This window comes from Aspergillus sydowii (genome assembly GCF_001890705.1).
Source record: "Aspergillus sydowii CBS 593.65 unplaced genomic scaffold ASPSYscaffold_10, whole genome shotgun sequence".
Classification (NCBI taxonomy): domain Eukaryota; kingdom Fungi; phylum Ascomycota; class Eurotiomycetes; order Eurotiales; family Aspergillaceae; genus Aspergillus; species Aspergillus sydowii.
This window is the reverse complement of record NW_024467868.1, coordinates 697,591-719,414: the sequence shown is the minus strand read 5'-3', so window position 1 is coordinate 719,414 and position 21,824 is coordinate 697,591. Positions and strand designations below refer to the sequence as shown.

General features: G+C 52.0%; 9 protein-coding genes across 9 annotated transcripts; 2 read left to right on the top strand and 7 right to left on the bottom strand.

The window, feature by feature from the left end:
* Nucleotides 1-30: 30 nt before the first annotated feature.
* On the bottom strand, nt 31-1,056 carry ASPSYDRAFT_92278 (NADP-dependent oxidoreductase; the record flags this gene model as incomplete). The annotated part of the gene is made up of 1 exon (XM_040852646.1): nt 31-1,056. The coding sequence occupies one exon, from the start codon at nt 1,054-1,056 to the stop codon at nt 31-33; it is 1,026 nt and encodes a 341-aa protein (XP_040699892.1).
* Nucleotides 1,057-1,484: 428 nt separating this feature from the next.
* On the bottom strand, nt 1,485-3,830 carry ASPSYDRAFT_48372 (putative C6 transcription factor). Its single transcript, XM_040847610.1, has 3 exons — nt 2,790-3,830; nt 2,435-2,724; nt 1,485-2,381 (listed from the first exon to the last, which is right to left on the bottom strand). The coding sequence occupies exons 1-3, from the start codon at nt 3,711-3,713 to the stop codon at nt 1,730-1,732; spliced, it is 1,866 nt and encodes a 621-aa protein (XP_040699891.1). The 5' UTR covers nt 3,714-3,830; the 3' UTR covers nt 1,485-1,729.
* A 310-nt stretch (nt 3,831-4,140) lies between these two features.
* ASPSYDRAFT_157571 (uncharacterized protein) lies at nt 4,141-5,137 on the bottom strand (the record flags this gene model as incomplete). Its single annotated transcript, XM_040842651.1, has 2 exons — nt 4,141-4,621; nt 4,683-5,137. 2 exons carry the CDS (start codon nt 5,135-5,137, stop codon nt 4,141-4,143), a joined length of 936 nt encoding a protein of 311 aa, XP_040699890.1.
* A 918-nt stretch (nt 5,138-6,055) lies between these two features.
* ASPSYDRAFT_92275 (WD40 repeat domain-containing protein) lies at nt 6,056-7,270 on the top strand (the record flags this gene model as incomplete). The annotated part of the gene is made up of 1 exon (XM_040852645.1): nt 6,056-7,270. The coding sequence occupies one exon, from the start codon at nt 6,056-6,058 to the stop codon at nt 7,268-7,270; it is 1,215 nt and encodes a 404-aa protein (XP_040699889.1).
* A 394-nt stretch (nt 7,271-7,664) lies between these two features.
* Nucleotides 7,665-8,722, bottom strand: ASPSYDRAFT_92274 (porphobilinogen deaminase; the record flags this gene model as incomplete). Its single annotated transcript, XM_040852644.1, has 2 exons — nt 7,665-8,398; nt 8,467-8,722. The coding sequence occupies 2 exons, from the start codon at nt 8,720-8,722 to the stop codon at nt 7,665-7,667; spliced, it is 990 nt and encodes a 329-aa protein (XP_040699888.1).
* A 541-nt stretch (nt 8,723-9,263) lies between these two features.
* ASPSYDRAFT_92273 (flavin reductase family protein) lies at nt 9,264-9,752 on the bottom strand (the record flags this gene model as incomplete). The annotated part of the gene is made up of 1 exon (XM_040852643.1): nt 9,264-9,752. The coding sequence occupies one exon, from the start codon at nt 9,750-9,752 to the stop codon at nt 9,264-9,266; it is 489 nt and encodes a 162-aa protein (XP_040699887.1).
* Nucleotides 9,753-10,190: 438 nt separating this feature from the next.
* ASPSYDRAFT_34083 (uncharacterized protein) lies at nt 10,191-11,114 on the bottom strand (the record flags this gene model as incomplete). Its single annotated transcript, XM_040845183.1, has 1 exon — nt 10,191-11,114. One exon carries the CDS (start codon nt 11,112-11,114, stop codon nt 10,191-10,193), a length of 924 nt encoding a protein of 307 aa, XP_040699886.1.
* Nucleotides 11,115-16,215: 5,101 nt separating this feature from the next.
* On the top strand, nt 16,216-17,598 carry ASPSYDRAFT_60191 (Zn(II)2Cys6 transcription factor; the record flags this gene model as incomplete). The annotated part of the gene is made up of 1 exon (XM_040849814.1): nt 16,216-17,598. The coding sequence occupies one exon, from the start codon at nt 16,216-16,218 to the stop codon at nt 17,596-17,598; it is 1,383 nt and encodes a 460-aa protein (XP_040699885.1).
* A 2,917-nt stretch (nt 17,599-20,515) lies between these two features.
* On the bottom strand, nt 20,516-21,659 carry ASPSYDRAFT_60189 (bZIP transcription factor; the record flags this gene model as incomplete). Its single annotated transcript, XM_040849813.1, has 2 exons — nt 20,516-20,887; nt 20,961-21,659. 2 exons carry the CDS (start codon nt 21,657-21,659, stop codon nt 20,516-20,518), a joined length of 1,071 nt encoding a protein of 356 aa, XP_040699884.1.
* Between the last annotated feature and the right edge of the window lie 165 nt (nt 21,660-21,824).

Sequence of the window (21,824 nt, the reverse complement as noted above, 5' to 3'; positions counted from 1 at the left end):
TGCATATACTATAGTTCCATATGTAAATGCTCACTGCCCACGATTCAATCCAAAATCAATAACGACCTTCCCCCTGGCATGCCCACTCTCCACGCGCTGGAACGCCTCCTGGAAGCGCTCCAGCGGCCACACACTGTCCACCAGCCCTCGACACTTGCCCTCCTCAACCAGCCTGGTGATGGCTTCCAGATGTTTCCTCACAGGCTCCATGATAAAGAACAGCTCCTTACGCACCTCAACCTCACAACCCTCCGGCCGCACATCCCCCGGCGGCTGGAAGATACTAACAATGGTTCCCCCCTCCTTAAGCGCCCACCAAGAATCCGTCAACGCCTTGCGTCCAGCACAGTCAATCACAACATCCACCTTCCTCCCCTCCTCCCCAGCAGCCCAGCTCCTCAAATCCACCGTCCGATAATCCAACACCTCATCCGCACCCAACCCACTCACAAACCCCAAGTTATCACGCCCGCACGTCCCCACAACAGTCGCCCCAGCCAACTTGGCCAACTGCACCAGCCAAATCCCCACACTCCCAGAGGCAGCAGTAACAAGCACCCTCTTCCCCTTCCACGCTCCACCCTCCAGATCCCCTACCCCAGCTTGTTCAAAGAGAGCCTGCCAAGCCGTCATAGAGGACAGCGGGATCGCCGCAACACCCGCCCAGGATAGGTCGGACAGGTCGTTCCCGTTCTTCTTCGGACAGTGCGCTAGTTCCTCCGTTGCAAGGACGGTGTATTCGCTGCCGCCGCCATTGCGCAGGTAATTTGCGCGCGTGTAGACTTTGCCGCCCGGGCGGAAGGGCGAGTCTGCTGGTGCCGTTACGACTGTGCCTGCGACGTCCGGGCAGGGGATGAACACGCGGCTGCTGCCGCTTGAGGGGGGGAAGTATTGCGGCCAGAGGAGTTCGCCGGCACAGGGGGCGACGGCGTGGACGCGGATGAGGTGTTCGGATGTATTTGGGGCTGGGGTTGGGGTGGGGAGGGTGGTGAGGGTTAGGGACTGGGAGTGGGCGTCTGGTTGTTGGATTGCGAGCATGGTTTTGGGAACGGTCATTTTGATTGTGGTGGTTGCTATTTTATTTTGGTGTGGAGTGACTGGGTTTTGGATGAGAAATCTGGGATAGAGAGTTTATTTCGATCTTGGGACGGTCCGGATGTTATATAGTGTGTTGACGTGGTTGACTTCCAACGGGTATAACAGGTGGATAGGCTATTGGCCGGATATCTGCCACTGACTCACCACACAATCCCAGGCTATCTGCTCGTCAGGGTCTTTTTGTTTCCTCCTCATTTATTTTCTGAAATTGACGGTTGGAATACTGATGCCCCCAGAAGTTGCATCCACGATGACATATAGTATCAAACTAATGTCTCGAATTAGTAGAGGCTTGACGCGTATCCAGATATCAGGTGCCTGAACAAGAACTAGATTGGCGGTAAGCGTAGGCTATTACTGCTCACGGGTATAGATAGCGGCATCCATATCCGACCATCGAATCCAAGATTGCCGTTGAATCTCAGATTGCCTTTTGGGTCCAATGGTCAAGTGATGAGATAGGCCGTACCCAAATTTGTTGCCTTACAGGTCAGGGGGTTAATCGTATGCGAAAGCTCTGGTCTGCTGTCGGTTAAGTTGGAAATACCACGCTTGAAGACAATCATCCTTCATAGAGAGGTCTCTAAACGTGGTCACATTATATCATTATAATTAATCCGAGTGCAACTACCTAGACAGCAGCCATAGACGGCACATTCATATCAAACAGTCCACAAAAGTCAAAATTCGTATCCAGCAGCTGCACATCAGCAAATGACGGCGGATCCATAAACACCGAGACATCAGGCATGTCCGATTCCGATCCCTGCTCGAATTCAGGCTCTGGTTGGAGCGGAGGGGCATCTGCCACTGACTCCGACTCTGACTCCTTCCTTACCTCCCCATCCACGTCCTGTTTAGTACTCTGCCCCTTTAATCCGAGAATCTCCCTCGCTATAATACCCACCTCCCTATACGTCCGCTGCCCCATCGGCCAATACTCCCCCATAACCTTCAGCGCACCCATACTCAACCGCACGCGTTCGCGGGCGAGTTTCAGCGGCTGCCCCCGGTAATGGAACCGGCAGGCCGCGAGGTGCGCGATAACCAGGTTCGAGATCATGCAGATGATAAAGGGCGTATGCGTGGTGATGTTCGTAGGCAGCGTCAGCAGGTCGTCGAACTGGTCGATGGCGCGTAGGACCTTGGCTGTGTGCAGCTGACACTGCGGCGAGTTGCACCCGCGTAGGCTTTCTGGGGGTGCAGGCGGCGAGCAGTGCGCTATTGCCTCGATGGGGCTGTATGCAAGGGTGGAGAGTTGGCGGTGGATATCGACGATGTATCTGATTTAGTCGTTGTCAGTATGTATGGACGAATGTATGTTACTGAGACGTACGTCTGGATGATGATGCTAGCTTTGAAAAGAAGCTCGTCGACAGTCCCATCCTCTCGCACAATCTCCTTCTTGGACGGGTGCAGCAGCGAGCGCCATGCCGTCACGGCGGCATCAGCATTGGCGCATATCGTCGGGGCATTGGTGATAGTCATGCCCTTGCGCGCTTCGAACGCGAGATCGAGGCCGCGCGTGAGACCAACGAGTTCAGCATACGAGGAGAACATGCGCTCGTCGTCGTCTAGGAACTCCCTCATGTCGTAGTCTTGCAGCGTTCGCGGTGTAGGTATTTTCTATCTCTCGTTAGACATGGACCATCATTATCAGAATTATAACCAGGGAAAGTCTCAAGACTTACACCACTCTCATACGCATCCTCATCACAGGGTAAATCAACACTCATGTCCATCCCACTCGTCCGAAAGGGATAAGTGCTCGTACTGCCTGCAATATGCGCATCGGTCATGTAAATTTGCCACCAGGTACGGCGCCAACACTCCTCCAGCAGCGGGTCACTCTCCCCATTGCTATAAGCAAACTCCCTCGTCTGCATGCCCAGCTGCAAAGCCATCGCAATCGCCCTGTCCAGCAAAGCCATCGACTTCTCCGGTTCATTCGCCCAGTAGATCGCGATCGAGAAGAGTAGAACCGCCTGGACATCGAAGCCAGTATATATTCCCTGCGTCGCCAGAGCAGAGATCGCCTGGTCTGCTTCAGTCTTTAGCGACGCAGATAATACCGACTTTGCATACACCGAGCCGATATACTGCAAGACTGTGACGAGGGTCTGCAGCGGTCGGCCGTCGTGCGCAAGACGTCGTTTCAGCGCCCATTGCGGGAGAACGCAGGGGTGTGCGAAATGGAAGAAGGAATAGTATCGCGCGATGAATTGCTCTGTGAGCGATGCGTCACTGAGGGCATCGCTGTTGCTGTTGTTGTTGCTGTTGCTACTGCGCGATATGCTTGTGGGTTCCGACGTGCTGCGGTCGTCGTCGGAAGCGGGCGGCGCATTACCCAACGTTGAAGAAATTGGGGTCGGTCGCTGGACTGCGAGCGAGCTTTCTGATGAGAGTTGAAGTTGAGGTTGATGTTGAAGTTGAGGTTGGGTCGGCTGTCGCGACCGTCGGCCGCCGCGACGAGATTTGGCGTAGACGCATTGCAGGCCCTCGGCGCGACAGCGGGCGCAGACGGGGGTTGTTGCGTCGCAGCGCAAGTGCTTGGAGCGGCAGGGGACGCAGGCGAGCGAGACCCGGCGATTTGTCGGGGTGGCCTTTTGGCTCATTGAAGATGAGAACTTTTTGTTGTTGAGAGATCGAGATCGAGATGGTGGAGGAGGAGGGACAGAGACGAGGCTGAGGGAAAAGACACCGACTGTCTCGTGCTGACTGCAGTCGCATCGTACTATGATTCATTCATCCCTGCAGTGGCTGATCGGATTCTGGCCTTCCGGACCCTCTTGATTCTGCAGTCGGTGTCAATCGCTGGGTCAGCCACAAACCCTGGTTTAAACTCCGGTTTCAACCCCGTTCAATCAATCATTTTGCTTGTTGGGATCGCTTTTAGGGCTGGTGGGGATGGACCCTCAATGGCGCAATCCCAACATTAGTATTACCAGGACATAGATTCAACTAGGTAAAATCACTACGCATTCTTATTGTGACGGTCTCTCGACTACTGATAATGACAATAATAAAGATAGAGCGTGCTGTCTACCACGGCACAAGCGCCATCCCAGCAAGCAGAGACAGCGCAAGAACCCCTGCCATCGCCAGCCTCGACGCCCCATTATCCTGGTCGGAATCAGAATCAGAACCCCCATTTGACGAGTCACTATCCGAGTTCGACGAGCCATTGTTATTGTCATTATCATTATCAGTATCATTCGAATCCGAGCCATTCCCATCCCTCGGCCGGTGGACTAGGTAGATCGGCCCCGCCATAGTCGCAGCCACCAGCTCATCGGTCTCGCGGGCGTTCAGAGTCTCAGTCGTCGTGCGAGTCGGTGTCCTTGGGACTGTCACCGTGGGTATAAGGATATTGCCAGTGTGGGTGACACCAAAGAGAACGAAGGTCGTGCTGACGCGCTCCAGATCGGGGTTCTGTCCGCCAAAGTCGGCGAAGCAGGCTGTTGACATGCTGTGCGAAGGGAGCGTAGAGTAGCAGAGTCCGTTTCTGCCGACTGACATTGAACTATATGATTGTTAGCTCACTGCGACATACGGGGATGGATCGCTCTCGGGTGGTACAGTACCTTGGACAACAAGCGATTGCTGTTTCGCTGGGATCGAGGAGTGCACCCAGGGCGCCTTGAACACCCAGCGCAATGGGGTCGTTGTCATTCCAGCTACCTGTTTGTAGGGCGTCTACGGTGAAAATGCCAGTCGTGCTTACTTGTCCGTCGCTTGGACGCGAGGCAGCCCCGACAGATGACCACCCTGATGGGCATCGGACTCCCGGGGACCAGTAGGGGATATTGCGCTGGTCGCTGAGAAAGTCGTCGACCAAGTCTGAATTAGTTGGTCGTGGTCCACAGTCGTCTAGAGTAGTGGCAGGGCACGACTCAAACATGACAGGGATAGAGGGGACGTCGTCGTCTGCGTAGTAAATATAGCTGGGCTGGCTGCATGAAGCCGAGCGTGTCCAGGTGGCCGGGGCCGAACCCCAGTTGGCCAGAGTCCATCCAAGAGTTGTGCTTGCAGTCGGCATGATGAAGGCAATTTAATTGCTTGTAGATACTAAAGATACTGTGTGGGGTTTCTACTCTCGCTGGCTGCGGATACGTCGGTATACTTATAGTATCAGCGTCGGCACAATAAACAGGCTCTCCCCAGTCTCAAACCCATTCACAACAGGGCCAGCTTGCTCTTAGGCAGCAAGAATACTCGACAGCAGAAGACTCTGGCTCGTTGGCTCGAGGGCAAACTCTTGTACAGGACTGCAGTCCTGGCTTACTGCGCCTCGGGAGATGTAGTGATACCTTCGGCGGTCATTCTAGTGGCTGAAACAGGCCAAGAAAAGCCTGGCCAAGCGATATTTTTACAATGTTCCAGCCAGATTCAGAGTCTGTCGGAGGGAACGCCCACGTCAATTGAGTAACCGTGTGATGGAAGGTCCTTGGCATAAGATCGCCTGCAGATGCTCAGCCCGGTATGCACTTCTTGATTGGAGACTGCACGGAGGTCCAATCCAGCAGGGACACTTTCAGGCTCCTGTGTATCACTTTCAAACAATCCTTGCTGTTGTCGAATTATCAAATAGATCGCTCGGCCTCTAGGTGCGCAACATGGAACCGCTGAAGAAACAATAAACAGAAACAACGTGCTCTGAGACGTGTGATTATATACCGACAGAAGTATATACCTTTAACAACGAGCAGGTGTATACATTAAATTTCTCTAGTTTAACATAATGGTACAGATCTTGATTCAGGTCATCAAATTCCCTTAGGAGTCTCTGAGTGCTACTGCCTTTTGGGTGCTCTGGAGGTAACTGTATAACCTCCATCCCCAACAGGCTTCTCTCAGCATTTTCCCCATCTGCCAGTCCGTTTACCATCATGGTACCCCTTCCTCATTCATTGACCTTCTACGGTATCTGTCCGAAATGCCCGAGTCCCGGGCGAAAATGCCGAAGCCGAACAAGAAGAGAAACCGCTCGCAGTTCGCCACCCCTGACAGGGATCCTGAGATTCAACCGAAACTGGAATGGACACCCGACCATCATCACGGAGAGGACCAGAAGCTTGCCAGTATCCAGCTCCCCAGTTCCGCTGTGCATCTTGCCCTGAGCCCTGACGAAAAGTTCACTGCGGTAGTCGTCGGGGAAAACAAACAATCGGAGCTCCAGATATACCGCATCAAGGACTCCCAACTTGTCGAAACCGTGCAGCTCTGGTCGGGCCATGTCTTTGGGCTTTCCTTCGCGCCCAGCTTGCCATACCATGGCGGATACATGGTTGCCGTGTCAAAGACGTGCGAGGGTGCTATGCTCTGCTATCTCGACCACCGCGGGAGACTGCCAGAGAACGTCAGTCCGGCTGTCGATAGGGATGCGCTGTGCGAACGACTAGGTCACGATATCATCTCAATTCTGGCGGATTATCACTATACGCAAGAGACAAATGAAACAGGTGAGTTCCCAGAGGGGATCACAGACACGCTACGCAAAGTGTTCGACCAGGGGCAGAAGGAACACAAGATGCCGTATCCACTGGGTGGCGACCGTGTGGTATTCAGTACCGATGGCACCTTCTTGATCACAGCGGCGATGTACGACCCTATCTCGACTTCAAAGGGCGCGCCCCTGGTGTTATGGGACCTCCGTACGCGGGGGGTTCGCTACAATATCCCCTGTCTTTCGAACAAGATCTGGTGGGTGGCCATAAGCCCGGATTCACGGTTTATAGCGTTTGGAGAAAGTGACACTTCCGTTCAGATCTGGAATTTGGAGACCGGCCGCTTCAATGATCCGCCGAGTCTACGCGGAATGCTCATCCGGCACGGAGTGTTCTCGCCTGATTCGGCCTATATTGCGCTGGTCAACCGCCCTGGCGATTCCAACGCATCGGTCCATATCCACAACCTTACCGGCGGGAAACGTGTCTCTTCACTATGGGATGTCGCGAGTTGTTCCGAGCCTACTTCTGGGAATCACGACGGTACTCTGTTGGCGGTACTTCGTGCACAAAATGAGATATCACTGTGGAATCCCAGCGCAGACCAGAGGCCAACCGAAAATGGAGTGGTCTCTGCCTTCTCATACCCCCGCATATCCCAAGCCCATTCAATTCATCGACCGCGGGAGGAAGTTGACGTTTACCTCTGCTTCCGGGACGACTGATGACTATGACATGCTGTCTCTTACCTTGCGCAGATTCCCCCGGGAGAAAGGCATCATTCGCAATGCCCTTTGTGCCATGGATGGCTCTTTTTTGGCTGTAATGGAGGGGAAGGTATTGACGTTTTGGAAACTCAAGTGAACATGCCGTAGCCAGGAAACTTTCTTAAGTCTCAGTCGAAACAGATTTCAAGTAGATGAACTTGAAGGATTTGTTGACTTAAATTCTTCGAAATACGAACAAGCAGCGGTGGAGGTTTTCCGTAGGTATAAAGAACGATTCAAGCAGAAGAGCTATCGCTGACGGAGTCTCCACCCGAAGCACATTTCCGTGATGTTAAATCAGGGCATGTTGGAGTCTAGCTAGATATCAAATACATCATCCGTCTCGACTCAGTCAACCCTTCGGCGGCCGATCGGTATTGATCGCAGCGAGAATTGAACCTGCTCCCTGTTTCACAAGTCGTGAAGCCAATTCTTCGCCGAGCATGGTTGCCTCTTCATCAGTCCGTATCGTTGCGTCCATTGTGTCCTGAACGCTTTCCGTCCCATCAAGGCTAACAACGATCGCTGAAATCCTTAACCGACCCTGGACATCATCAACCCACTCCGTCTCAGCGCCGATCGGCACCGTGCAACCACCTTCCAGAGTACGGAGGAGAGCCCGCTCCGCAAGGCAGGCGAGGGTAGACTTGCGATCACCCAACTGATTCAGGAACTCCAATGTTTTCGTATCGCCCCTGCGGATCTCCAGTCCCAACGCACCCTGACCGACAGCGTGTAGAATCCCGCCATCCTTCGAGCCCATGTATTGCGTAATCCGATGTTTCAACCCAATACGTTCCAGGCCCGCGGCAGACATAACCATGCAGGTATACTCGCTCTCCGGGTTATCAACTTTCGCCAGACGGGTTTCGACGTTGCCGCGGAGGTTCGCGAAGCGGAGGTGCGGGTAGAGACGGCGAAGCTGTGCGGACCGGCGGACGGAGGATGTACCAACGACAGCACCTTCGGGTAGGGTCTGTAACCTTGTATAAGGAAGGCCGGATTTGACGATCAGGGCATCGCGGGGGTCATCGCGGAGGGGGATGGCGGCCAGATCGCAGGAATCGGGGAGCCTAGTGGGCATGTCTAAGTCAACGGTTTGAGATCGTTCGGAAGCGTCGGACAAGATAATTAATTGGACCGGGGGGGGTTACCTTTCAGGCAGTGCACAACGACATCCAGATCACCGGAGGTCAGCTTGTCCTCCAGTTCAGCTGTCCATAGACTCTTTGCTCCGAAGTTGTACAGCTCGGTCGACTTGTCTTTATCGCCCAGTGTGTGCAGGGTTTCAATCTCGTAGGTCCGATCGGGGGCGATCCGGCGTAGGCTCTCGCGGATTCCTTCGGCTTGGACGACGGCCAGGTTCGACCGACGAGTACCGATTCGCAGCGAAGGAGTAGTATCGACCATGATGGGTGTTTGGTATCCAGCGTCTAGCGTCCGGTGTTTGCGTTGCAGATCGTTGCGGGGCGCGTGGATTTAATTCCAGGCACTCGGCCCGGAAAATCAATCCGCCACAGTAACTATTTCCACTCACTCCTAACTATGTTCACGTCCCTTCTTCACTTCCATGTCTTATGAAAAGAGATGTCGAAATTATAAGTTGGTAAATTGGGTTATACTCGTCTATCTCAATAAAAAATTCACAATAGGTATTATCCTTCAGAGACTCTTAGATTATGGTTCAAGTCTGAGTAGTTGGCGAAAATGCCATCGTCAGTCATCACGTCTCCTTGGTGTTATTATATATATACCAACAGCTATCAGTTCAACTCAGTCCTGGAACCCTTTCCATTTAACCATTCTCTCTTTCAAATCCAACACATCCCCATCTACAGAGAACGTCCCATCTCCACGATGATGGAACATTCTGCCAGTTTCCCTAAACCCCGGGCTCACCCAGGCCTTGACAGCTTTAAGAACCCACATCCCGTACTTCTTGACCATACTCCTATCCACAACCACACTCCACGTTTGCAATAATCCCATCATCACCTGAATTGACAAGTGGTGCTTTCACTGCAGCCGCAGGAAGCGCATCCATCCCAAAGGTCCCCCACTTATCCACCTCATCGCCATCGCAGTTCCCGATATCCACGATCTTCTGCGCGATGCGCGCATCTGGGATAGCGAGGACACATTCCCCACTTTCATTGAGGGCCCCGAAACTTGTATTCCATGGCCCAATGCAGGCGTTAATTAGCGGCGGGGAGTCGTGCTGCAGCATCATGTGGAAGCCGATTGTCATGAGGTTGTGGGTTGATTCTGCGAGAGAGCCTGTTGAGACAAGGAGGACAGGGCCTGGCTCTATGAGGCGATAAACCTTTGACGGTGGGTATGGTTCAAATGGAGATTTGGTGGTGGTGTTAAGCTGCTCGGGTTTCTTTGACGATGACTGGCTCTCGGTGGTGGTGGTGGATGCTTTGCGTTTGCGCGGCATGGTTTGTGGTCGATATTAACGGATTTGAGTGATAAACAATGCGTATGCTTTTGAATCGATGGTATCACAATTTGGGATGGCTCCGAAGATGAATTGATGTAGATGACAGTTGCAAACAAGACATCATAGATCGATGAAGTATCTGCCCCACGTTCCCCACCTCGAAGCTCCTCAGATGGTATGACTGCGACGATAGGAAGCTCACAATGCTCGTGTCCCTGCATATGATTGAGTATTTCAGGCCCCGCTGTGATATCGGTTAGGCGCTGAGCTGACGGCAAAGGTCGTCCCCAATGAATGGGTTCATGGCTCAGACGGCTCAATATAAAGATCAGTTATGTTCACAAAATGGGTATTCGATAGAAATATATACAACATATCAGGAAAAAGATGCCAATTTCACTGTACGCCGGCTTCGAAGCTTGTTAAAAACATAAATCACCGCATCTTGGTCCCATTACCTTCCAGCTCCTGCAGCCTGTGGCTATCGCTCATTTCGACCATCCCCGCATCGCCCGGAAGCTCAGAGATAAATCGGGCAGGCGGATAGTGGGCTGGCGTTGACGTCTCAAGAGGGGAATATGAGTGTTTAGCAATTTCGTCGTGGTGGGCCCCGCCAACTGACTGATATACCGGCGCGGAGTCGAGTTCCAATTTTTTTTCATACGAGGATGAATCGTAATGCGGATACCCTGCCACAGCAGATGGAGGCACTGATGGCGCAGGTGGCGGCGCGGATGGCGGCGCGGATGGTGATCGAGGATGAGGTCTAGATGTAGAGTTCCCGGTATCTGGACCCGATTCTCGAGGCTCAGGATCGGCTTTGGGCGAGCGTTTGCGACGGCCTAGGTAGAAGAAAAGACCGCCAATTGCGGCAGCGCCAGCAACACCACCGACTACACCACCTGCAACAGCACTAGAGTTGACCGATGAGCCGCCTGAGGACTCGCCAGTAGGGGTCGCGGATGGTGTTGTTGTAGTAGACTCGGTCTGGGTGGAGGTTGATGTGGGCGTCGGCGTTGGAGTGGAGGTACTGGTAGGATTCTCGTTCGTGTCCGCCAAGGCAACGCGAAATGAAAGGAGTTCTCTACTTGAGATGTGCTCCCATACTGAAGGTGGTGAGTATCCTGCTCGGAAGCCTTCACACTTATCGTTCTCGAACAGCCAAATAGAGAGCCCGTCTTCCTCTGGGCTCCACCGGTACTTCTCGTTCTTCGCCTGCTCAATCTTCTTACAATCGACGGAACTGTGACCCTGGGCGACGTACGATTTGCCCTTCGAGTTGGTCCACGTTAGGGTCCAGGCAGAGACTGAGGTGGTAACGCTGAGCAGCAAAAATATGAGCGAGAGAAGGGCCTTCATCGTGGCGAAGGGGACGTGCGAAGGGAGGAACTGGAGAATTTTGAACGGCCGCTGGGCTTCGAATACCTCAGCTCGTCTTTTAAGTCGCAACCAGACACTTCCATTTCCCGGGTGGACTGGTCATCCGTGAGCAAGCAAGGCGATCGCCCCATGCGAGATCTGTGACTGGAGGCGTGCCATTCGTGTCCCACTGGAAACAGGGCAATAATGGGGCATGTCGCATGGCCCATGGGCAATGGGCGGGCCCTGAAGTCTGAACTCTCAAGGGCTGGCCCGTCTCCAGACTGGGTCTCGCGGCTCTGGCTTTGTAGGTGAATACCTACTACGCGACAAACATACTGTCCCATCCTCATTGTGACGACCGGAACATGGCATTTTTTTGCTTTTTTTCTTCAAAGCCTCGTTGCAGAATCGCCATTCACGCGCAGTGATCTTTTCATAGAACTGGAAATGAAGGAGAGAAGGGATCTCCAAGAGACATGCTGCAGCGAATTTGATTGGCGGTTTTTTCTAGAATACGAGGGGTGGTGGAGTTAGTGCAAGGCCGAAGCTCGCGGAATGCGCATCATCTGGGTAGTGATCGGACTCTCTTCATGATTGACTGTCGAAGTCTTGGCAAAAAATGCCTTTGATTCTTGTCAAAATCAAGGACCGGCTCGCGGGAGGCTTCAACGTGGGGTTGAGATCTGTTTCAAGAACACATTGTCCAAGTGGGTGCCGGTCTTGGTCGCTGAGACCAGGCGTTGAGCTTTGTCACCCGACTTCGATAATAATGTGAGATAGAAGCATCATCCCCGCGAAAAATTAAACTCTGTCAACGGAACAAGCCCTTTGTTTCGGAATCCGACCGCTGAGCAGCTTGTGCGAAAGCCAGGGGGATTTCCACTGCGACTGCACTTGCAACGACTGCAACCAAGACCCAGTCTCAATCACAAGGCTAAGTGTCGATGGCGCTTGAATATGTTCATCGTCAAGGACGAGATGTTCAAGGCTCTCAAAGCTGGCGCGTGGTGATTCTGCAGGTTCTCTTTTGACATTCTTCAGATCTCACTAACGGCGATATCCGCCGCAGCAGGATCGGACAGCTCTTTGCTTTTTTTCCCTCGGCATCGTCACCGGTTGATTAAAAGAAGCACCCTTGTCTCTGTGATCAAAGTGAGAGCTGCGTCACGGCAAGGGGCGAAGCCCGATTTTCGGCTGTTTGGGCCGACGCGCTGCTCAAGTTGCCTGCATGCCCAGCGACATCTGACACTGCAGGAGAAAGTCCTGACCTGAGCTGCTCGCCGTCTTGCAAGCGCTAGTTGGATTTGGTATTAATATCAATTTTGGCCGGCTACCCATGGAGCTTTGGCCGGCCTTCCGGAGCAGAGGTGACTCCAGACCAGTTTGTGGAAGGCTCCACAGCAAAGCGTCGAGATAGTGTCGCTTGACATCAGCTTTCGCTATCCATAGAAAGCCAATGGATGCATCGTCGAGTGGACAACATCAGTCGCAGGCTCTTCAAGATGGATTCAGCAACGGGTTTGGGACACCTAGTTTGGAGCCACTCACTCGAGCCTCTGCAACAGCACGACCCAATAGTGTCAACCACGAGAAGCCCTGGGCGCTTAAACGGCACAATAATCTATGCCATCCTGTTCCTCTTGAGATAAGATGTGTCTCGATCCGATAACTCAATCCCGCCCGAATTAACCAAATTGCTACAGCGTCAAGGAAAGAGATCGATAGTATAACATCTGCTGGTGATCCCAGTACGAAAACCATAACATATAACATCATCTAAGGCTGATGGGACACGAATAAAACTGTATTATGACCGGATACAGCTTGTTTGTGTGCTCCTTGAGCGGCGGAGAGGCTCGATGTCATCCAACCCGTATTTAGGTATCGTCATGAGGTCGCACAGCGCACAGGGGAGCCCATAATTAACAGAGCTTAGATAAAGTCAATGACTTTATGTCCCAATCCCAGGATAGCGGGTTTCGATCCTCTCGATCGTGCCTAGTGACTAGTGCATCCGGGACTAGCACGGATGCCTGGCTCTTTGTTACAGGGATCGGGGTGTTTCTGCGGTATAAATCGGCGGACATAATTGGAATTGAAACGATTCGCAGCGAGATACCAATTGATGGGATCCCAAATGTACCCGATGTGGCGAGAGTCTCCTAATGGCAATGTAAGGCTTCCAAATTGACAAATTGCGCACTGTCAGCCAGCCTCTTCTTTGGAGTCGTCAAATGTCGGCAACGGAAGCGGTTAAGACACCCATCCTCTTGTTCGTGCGAGTGTTTAGCTGCAGTATTCGAACAATGTACCGTTTGCCGTAGGCTGCTAGGGTCCTTGGTCCCTTATTCTGCCATGAGCATACCTACGTGTGGTTTCCACTCTGCGGCGAAGTGGCCAGGGAGGAAGCAAGTTGGGCGGAAACAACCCAATTATCGCTGCGAAGGACCAATTATTACCTAGGTTCCACATACGCACATTTCACATCTCAGTCTATTGTTCATGAACATCATCTTTCATGACAGGTAGGTATTCTCGCATGTTGGGTGTTTACAGTCGCGGTTGTCTTATCTAAATCGACAGCACAAGAGCTTCCTCAAGTCCTGTCCAACCAAAGGGTCTGGATCCTTGGTATGCGATTGTGTTTTTGCTTTTATCCTTGCTTCTTCCTTCGGGTTGTTCGGAGTTCACCTAGGACAGCGAGCCGAAACCTTTTCTGACTGATGCGTCTGAAGGATCATGGCAAATCGGGCGACGCATTCTCATGACTTGACAAGACTTCGAAAGGGAAGAACCAGCGCATCTATGAATGGTGCTAGCATTTCATCAGCGTGCTCGCCAACGGCCGTATCGCCCCTTATTCCGCAAAAGGGTGGAGCGTGTGTGCAACCTCGATTGTTGGAATATTCCCGTTAAATTCACGATGTTGATGGCCGCGAAAGCCTGTGTGATGAGCCACATCGAATCATGGAGTGCAGGCATTTCATTCGCTGTTTCTCAGGCCAGCAAAGTGGCGGTTCTACCGCAGCAAACAATAAGTATCGGGGGGTCTCCTCGCCTTGCAGCACACTTTAATACGCGGTCACTCGAAACCATTCTGTTGGGGTCTCCATGTTGGCATTAGTCCTGATTTGTATCTTACTGCGGACTGTGCCGCTCGTTGTCGTGAACCCCGCAGATGAACACCGTGAGGCTATATCCTGAGCGATTGCCTTACCAGATTTATTTTCTTTTGTTTTCCGCAGTTTCGTCCCAAAGCATATCGAGCCATGGGGAAGCTCAGCATCCCACGTTTGGCGACGGAGACCCATTGCAGTCGAGCAACTTGTTTGTCGACATTGCCGTAGGGGCTTTTATACTGGACGAATGATGTCCCGATCGAAGACTGTTCATAGGTATTTGTCAACTACCTGATCTCAATTCTGGTCAAAATAAACATGCTTGAGGATAAGAACATCTTTCCCTGAGAGGGGTGGTGAATGTGCATCATCAGGGAAAATGCAGGATCATATGCTAGCTCCGTCGGTGGAAAGCCACTGGTGGGACGAAGTAATAGCACCTTTGGCGGTAGAGACATAGATCGGATGACCTACAGTAACTACCTACGCATATACGATATAGGATTAAAGTTGATAAAGTAGACAAGGCGGAGTTTGTTGTCGTGAGCCTAAGCCGTGCTCGAGAACATTGGGGTCTCCTTCGTAATTTGATCGTCGGCCAAGGGAGATTTCCAAGATGGTATCTAAAAATAATGGCGAGACGATGGGTCCGTGTTGACACGACCCAATGACCCGTCTGTCGGCTTGGTAAGTGACTGTGCAATGGGTGTTCGTAGTTTATGAGCGCAGCTAAACTCCGATAGTCGTCGCAACGCCACCAACACAAAACTTACCTCACGAACATAGTCGCCGTATTCGGGTTTTGGAAAGCTCCAACTTGGCAAGGTCCGCGGTCAAATGGGAGAGTTTAGCATGCATATATCGCAGATCGATCTGTTCTGATATCGAGAGAACAGCGATGTGGGGCAGTTCCCATCAGGATCGCCGGACGGACCAAGCAAGCTTATAACAATTCCAGTTCGTATTATTTATGACGCCCGCGTTGGCCACGACTAGCCACGGGTTGGCCTGGATTCGGGAGCTTATTCTAGCGTAAACCGACCAATGGTAGACCTCAACCGGGGCCGACTTGTGTCTCCGACGCACTTCATGGGGAAACGGTAGGCTCAGTATCCTGGTGTACATAGGCTGAGGATGGAGAAGGGTCGCTCTTGTCAAACCCGCTTGTTCAGCCGACAATGTGCCTTGGGCTGCTGACGGCCCCTTGGAAGCTGAGTTGGCTGAGAAGGGTGCGAAGAAGGAGGAAAGAGCGTTCGGTGACAGATCGTTGCTGGCGCATGTCTCAAAATAGACCTAAGCCATATTCAGGCAATGTTCATGGAAGCCCGTCCTGATCGAAAGGCGTTGGTCGTGGTCCGTCGCCGTCTAGCCAAGGGTCGGCAGCGGGTAGGGCGAACAACAGCTCAAACCGACAAATCCAACTAAATCCTCTGTTCGTGACAGCATCCTTGGTTTTAATGGAGGGGACAAACTAACAGCATGTCGGCGGAAAACGAATGATATGTTGGCAGAATCCCTCCACCAGCTCAGCACTAGTGCATGATAACCCTGGCCGTCACAGAAAGTTGTAGGTATTTGCATTTCTCCTGCACCCGAATTACTAGTTCTGCTATGCGTTAGCCCCTGCAAGCCCGCCAGCTCCATAGCTGATCGACCTACCACAAATTAAATGTCACCGTGCCCTTGCCCATTTGGGTTACTCATAGCTAACCAGTGCTCCCCTCCAGCCAGGAAAAGCAAAACCCCAGCACATCGGGGAGGGGGAGATAAGTACACTCGACAGGGTCCCGAACCAGATAGTGGTCTGGCCACTCTAATGTTGGACACAAAAATAACAAAACCGGCGGATGAGGCTTGATGGGCCTATTCCCACACATTCGGACTTCTCCAGCGTAAACGTCCTCCCTACCTTTCAATCCCAAGGCTACATCCCCGTCACCTTGATCAGCTCGACTCTACCTCAAATCCACCAGTTCATGATGACGGACTCCGTCGTATCAGAGTCTACTTCCTCGCAGGCCAGTCCCCATCGCATACCCAACGGGCAGCAACCCCGGAAGCTCCGTGACAGCTGTATTCACTGCGCAAATTCAAAAGTCAAATGCAATAAGGAGAAGCCGGTATGTAGCCGCTGCGTTCGACGTCGCCTAGAATGTGAATATAAGGTGTCCCGCCGCACTGGTCGAACCTCGCGGGCTGTAAACCAGTTGTCGGGAATAGCTGCCGCGACAAGAACAACTGGAACATCGACATCGCCAGCACTTCAGCCGGCAAGTATCGGTATAAGTACAGCCGCGAGTGTACTTTCATCCACCGTTGCCACCAGCTGCCAGCCAGAAACCTCATTATTAACGCCGATCACGACAATTCCGGTCATTCATCCTTCGCCAGAGCACTGTATAGCCCAAACTCCAGATCTTTGGCGGTCTTTCCTGTCGTCCAGCGCATTCAACACAGATGTCGGAGACTTCTCCTCACTCATGCCCATGGCGGATGATGTTGGGGATATATTTGCATCAGTCATGCCATCGCCTCAGTTCGACAACTGCGCCATTGATTCAATCGCCACGCAGGGGATTGCTAATTCTGCTTCGGTCAGCGAGCACCGGTTATTTCCTACACCAGAACTTTCAGACACAAAATCAACGGCACCATGTGAGGCGTCTACCAACCATTTAACGTGTTGTTTGAGCATAGTCTTGGATATTTTCAAAGATTTGTTTCCAAATGCCCCAACGGCATGCAAACAACCAGGTGGCCACCAAGCGCCTGGTCCAGCACGGACAATAGAGTCCGTTATTTCACAAAATAAACAAATTATGGACACTATCAATGCGGTGCTGGATTGCCCCTGTTCTCATGATGGATACGTCATATCAATAGTCTCGCTCGCCGTGTTCAAGGTCATGGGCTGGTATATCGCTGCAGCGCGAGACAAAACAGTCACCTCGGACGATGGTATGGAATGGGGACATGACACTGTCATTTATCCAGGAAAATCCGACCTTCCAGCTTCCGAAGAACGAGCCCTGCTCTCTCCCGATATGGTAGGGAGTTACTGCATAGATTATAAGAACCAGAATCGCATGGCAGCGCAACTAGTTCTTAGCGAGTTGCACCGCGTACAGCAGTTGGTCAATGTGCTTTCATCGCGGTTGGAAAGTATTCGACTAAGCACTTGTCTGGCGTCAGATTCTACCTTTGGTTCAGCAAGTTCAGCTGAAGCTCTTGACAATCCATTGCTCACGGCGATGCAGATAGCACCCTTATCAGGGTCCACATTCTGTCAACTAGAAGAGGACCTTCGGAAACGCCTTCGCGCCATATCTTCTGAAACAATCGATATACTGCGCCGGACATGACGGTGTATGTATCCCGAGAGGATATTGATCCTACTGATCGTAGTCTACTGGATCCGGAGATCCACATGTCGCAAGGCAGTGAGAGTAGGGCCTTAGATGGAATATTGAAGTTTATTTCCACCCCAGGCGGGAGCGGGCAGCATATATTAAGGGTCTGGTGGATATGGAGCGAACCCGGTGGGTTAATGTTGGTTCATTGTATGTAGGAGCAATGGAATCCGAAGGCCGGTTTTCCGACGGCATTGTAGAACATCAGTGCAAAGTACAGTCGGGATTGGTAACTGTCCCTTGCAGATCGTGTTGGATATTCCCCAGGGTTTCCCAATCACAGACTGTCGTAGAAATGGATCACCGATCGGAATCCAATACAACACTCGCCTTAGCGCAAGGTAATAACCCGATAGGCTCTCATTCTTTAATCACTCACTTCTGAGACGAGATGGCACCTCAAAATGTCTGGGTCTAGCGGATATATGCTCGCTCATAACCCCGTTTTGTTCTGGAATGAATTATTCTTAGGCAAAATGGACTTTTTCTTCATGGAGCTGATATGGTCGACTACCGCCTGGTTGCCCAGGATCACGCCGCTGTCATTTCTGATACTAGGACGTCAAACGAACTTCCCCTCTGGGCAGCAGCTTGCGAGTATTTCTTCCGCATGATCTCCGACGTCGACGGTTGTATATGCTCGCCAAAGTGGCAAGTGACAGTATCCTTGGGTGTTTCCAAAGCAATGACCACAATGAACTGCATGGTAGATAAAGCTAAGTCCGAAATTCACAGTTATACCGGTACAGGTGATTAAAATTCGTTAACGTTCGGGAAAGTGCCATCTCGGGCTGTCGAGGCTTCGGGTACCGGCGCTCCATGAGTAGGTCCGCAAAGCATTCCATACTTCTTCACCCCGGGAATTTTGTCAGGCCGTTATTTGTGCAAAGTTGCGATCAGCAACAGGGCGGCACAGCGTTCAGCTGGGGAAGGGTCCAAGCTTAATCGGCCTCTCGTACACACGAACGCCCTTCTGTTTCACTGTTCCGCCACTACTCGGGTATCAGGTTTGTTTCAGCGACCGCATACAAGATTCGGAATGTCATTATGGTTACCTCGCTGCAAACAAGACAATCTTCAATCCGGATTGTGTATAAAATCAGCGGATAATGAGATCTGCACCATAAAATCTACCGTGGGTGTGGACCAGTGAGGACAGCATGATCAGCAGACGTTCTGCAGGTCGGGGCGGCACTCGTCCCTCAAAGAGGCATTCAAAAGAGGACTGCAAAGCCGACCATTACTGTCCTGTTTGTTTTGATGGAATAAAAATCACCGTGCACCGGGTGGGGATGAAGGTGATAGAAAAACCAAAACAGAAACAAAAGGACGCTATCCGAGGCCACCACGTGGCCGCGGCCCATCTACCCCCAGAATAATTGTAGACCACGATATATTCAAGCTAATAGCGACTCTGGGATCACAGCTATTTGCTTCTTGCTTTTAAATCTTGTGTTTTACGGCTTCATTCTAGTGGCCCCACCAATTCAGCGGACCTACTCTACGTCTTTGACAATATATATACTGCTTGCTTATATACAACACCGTTATCAAAGTGACTTCAAACCGACAAAAGCTGCCGAAGTGTATCTGTACAAGATAGGTCATCCTCATTCGGAAGAGCAACCAACACTTCTTTCCGCACCGTGGGGGTACGACTAGAGGCCCTACTACGCTGCAACACATACAATCACAAGGTAAACACCAATCCATGCGGGTTGTTATGACATCGAAGGTGACATGAAAATTTACCCAAAAAAGGGAAAACCATAGGACCTACCTGTGGTATCAGAACCAGGCTTGATAGCTCTTGAGCTAATGGATTGAAACAAATACGTTCTGTCCAGGATTCCGGGATCTGGTGGCACAAACCTGCTCGCACTTTGCAGAGTCACTATAAGGCCACGCATAGGCAAGGCAGGAACATTATGAACAATCATCCCATTGGACGCTCAACATCACGACTAAAGGATCCAAATAGACAGGGATATCCCTTGAGATACATGCTTACACGCCCCGTGTCCCAACGAGTGAGAATCCCCCTGAACGGTGGCTAATACCTTAGCAGGCGGTTTGGATGGAGATATGCAGAGCTCTGATGTACTTAAAGTGGTAAAAAAAAACCCAAAGGAACGTAATCCTGACACTGAGAGGTTTTTATTGGGCTCAGATACATACATCACTGACATCCGAGTACCGGAGACCGTAATAGAGTCCCACGTCGCCAAATACGCGTCGTCGGTTACACAGGCATGGATCCTAAACCTGATTTCCCATCTCCTGTTTCGCGGGAGATGTCCAGGCCCTTTCTCACTCCAAGATGCGAACCATGAGAGGGGGGCATCAGGTCCGTGGTGCCTTGCACACCTAGCTTCGCCTGAAGGGCCTAGTGCCGGTGTATTACTTAGTCCTGGTGCGGTATTCTTGTGTCGTCGTCGCGAGGTGGCTATTTCTACGCCACCTCCAAATTATACGTTAAGAGGAGTTGGTAGGCATAAGCGTCAGATGGGTGTCAGATAACACCCGCTTGCAATTCTTCCTCGGCTAGATAGAAGGGGGACGGGTGAATGGTTGATACGCTGTGTTTTCTCGCATGAAATATTCAAGTGTATGCTTTTATAGTTAACGCCAGAATCGGTTGTGATATTTATTGTATCGTGGTCGAAGTGGGACGTGGAGGACGATGTTATCGAAATCAATCACCATATTTCGTTGAATACAGCGGCAATATGCGCAGCCATAAGCTCAGTATAAGTTGGTAAATGCAAAAGGTCGCTAAATGGCTAAACAAAAAAACAAATGCCGGTAGGTTGGTGGTAGGGTTGGACAAGCGATGGCTAGGCGAGTTTTTTTCTTAAACCATACAAATTCAAGCTGCCTCACCAACATTGACATATTTCTTCAACTTGGGAAACATCGCAGCCCACTCGTGGGACACCTGCCAGTTCTCATACTCGTACAGGCCCGTTTCGAAACCTTGCGTTGGCATCAACTCCCCGTTCTCGCTGGTATAGATAAACTCCTGGTCCTCCGGCCACCGGAAATGGATCGAACGCATGTACATCATGACAGAGTGGCGCGGGTCTTGGATTTGTTGTACATTGTGAATCAACCGGTCGCGGAGGCCCGGCCAGGGTAGGAAGTCGATGCATACGGGGTGCGGGATCGTCTTTTGGATTTCGGTCGGGTACAGCCAGGCTGGGACGTCGCGTTGGGTTTCTTCATCGGGGCAAAGGCGCCACTAGGGAGAGAAATGCGTTAGCCGGGTGTTACTCGTGCGTGGTCAAGAGGTGAGAGGCAGGGAGAAAACTTACTCGGAGGAACCGATACATCACGACGTAGCATGCGAAGAGCGTGCGGACATTCGCCGGTCGGACCTGGCTGAAGACCAGGCCCAGGATCTGGATGACAGGATTATCGGTTGAGGTTGGGCGGAAGACGTGAACGAGTGAGGGCGTTCGGGGGAGGCGTGTGCTGTTGGAGATACTCTTGTTGAGGCCTTGGTGAGCCCGTAGGAGGATGGAGAAGGTTGAGTACTCGAGACATTCGTAGTAAGATCGATGGTCGACTCCACACCGGCAGTCAACAGGAACGTTGTTATCGGGCTCCCCCATTGCCGGCGTAGGAACAAGCATCGGTAATTTATCCGCCGGCAAGAGCAGCATATCGTGTGCATTGGGAAGAGGCCGGGGCTGGCTGAATGAGGTAGACGAGCTGCCGGCGGCAGCAACTGGACTTGGTGTCTCACCAATGTCGAAGCAAGAGAAATATCGCGTCTGATCCCGCAGTCGTTCGTTGAGAACGCGTACCTGGTCGGTCAGTGACTGGACAGCCTCCTGCAGGTTTGTGACTTGTGTTTCGAGGCTCTCCATCTGGCGCTTCTGCTGTTCGCGTTTCGCTTTGTGGTTGATGCGGTCAGCCTGGCGCTTACGGGCCAGCTGAGCTTCGGTGCGGCGACGCTTCTTCTGAGCGCCCTCGGTGGGTGTGGTGGGCGAGGACTGGGCGATTTCCATGGTCTCCATGATCCTGACTGCATGGACTTGGATCAGAGAGGAGAGAGAGTCTGGGGGAATGGGGGCGACAGGACGATAAACGAAGCCGGGGGCCGGCCGGGATGATTGCGCAACCCCGCATTTTGGCACGCTCGATTTCCCACGGGGGTCGCTTAGCTGCCTCTC

Coding starts and splice junctions, on each gene's coding strand:
- ASPSYDRAFT_48372 (XM_040847610.1), bottom strand. CDS start 3,713: ATGAGCCAAAAGGCCACCCCGACAAATCGCCGGGTCTCGCTCGCCTGC. Junction 2,725..2,789: donor AGGATGCGTATGAGAGTGGT/GTAAGTCTTGAG, acceptor AACGAGAGATAG/AAAATACCTACACCGCGAAC. Junction 2,382..2,434: donor GCTAGCATCATCATCCAGAC/GTACGTCTCAGT, acceptor CGACTAAATCAG/ATACATCGTCGATATCCACC.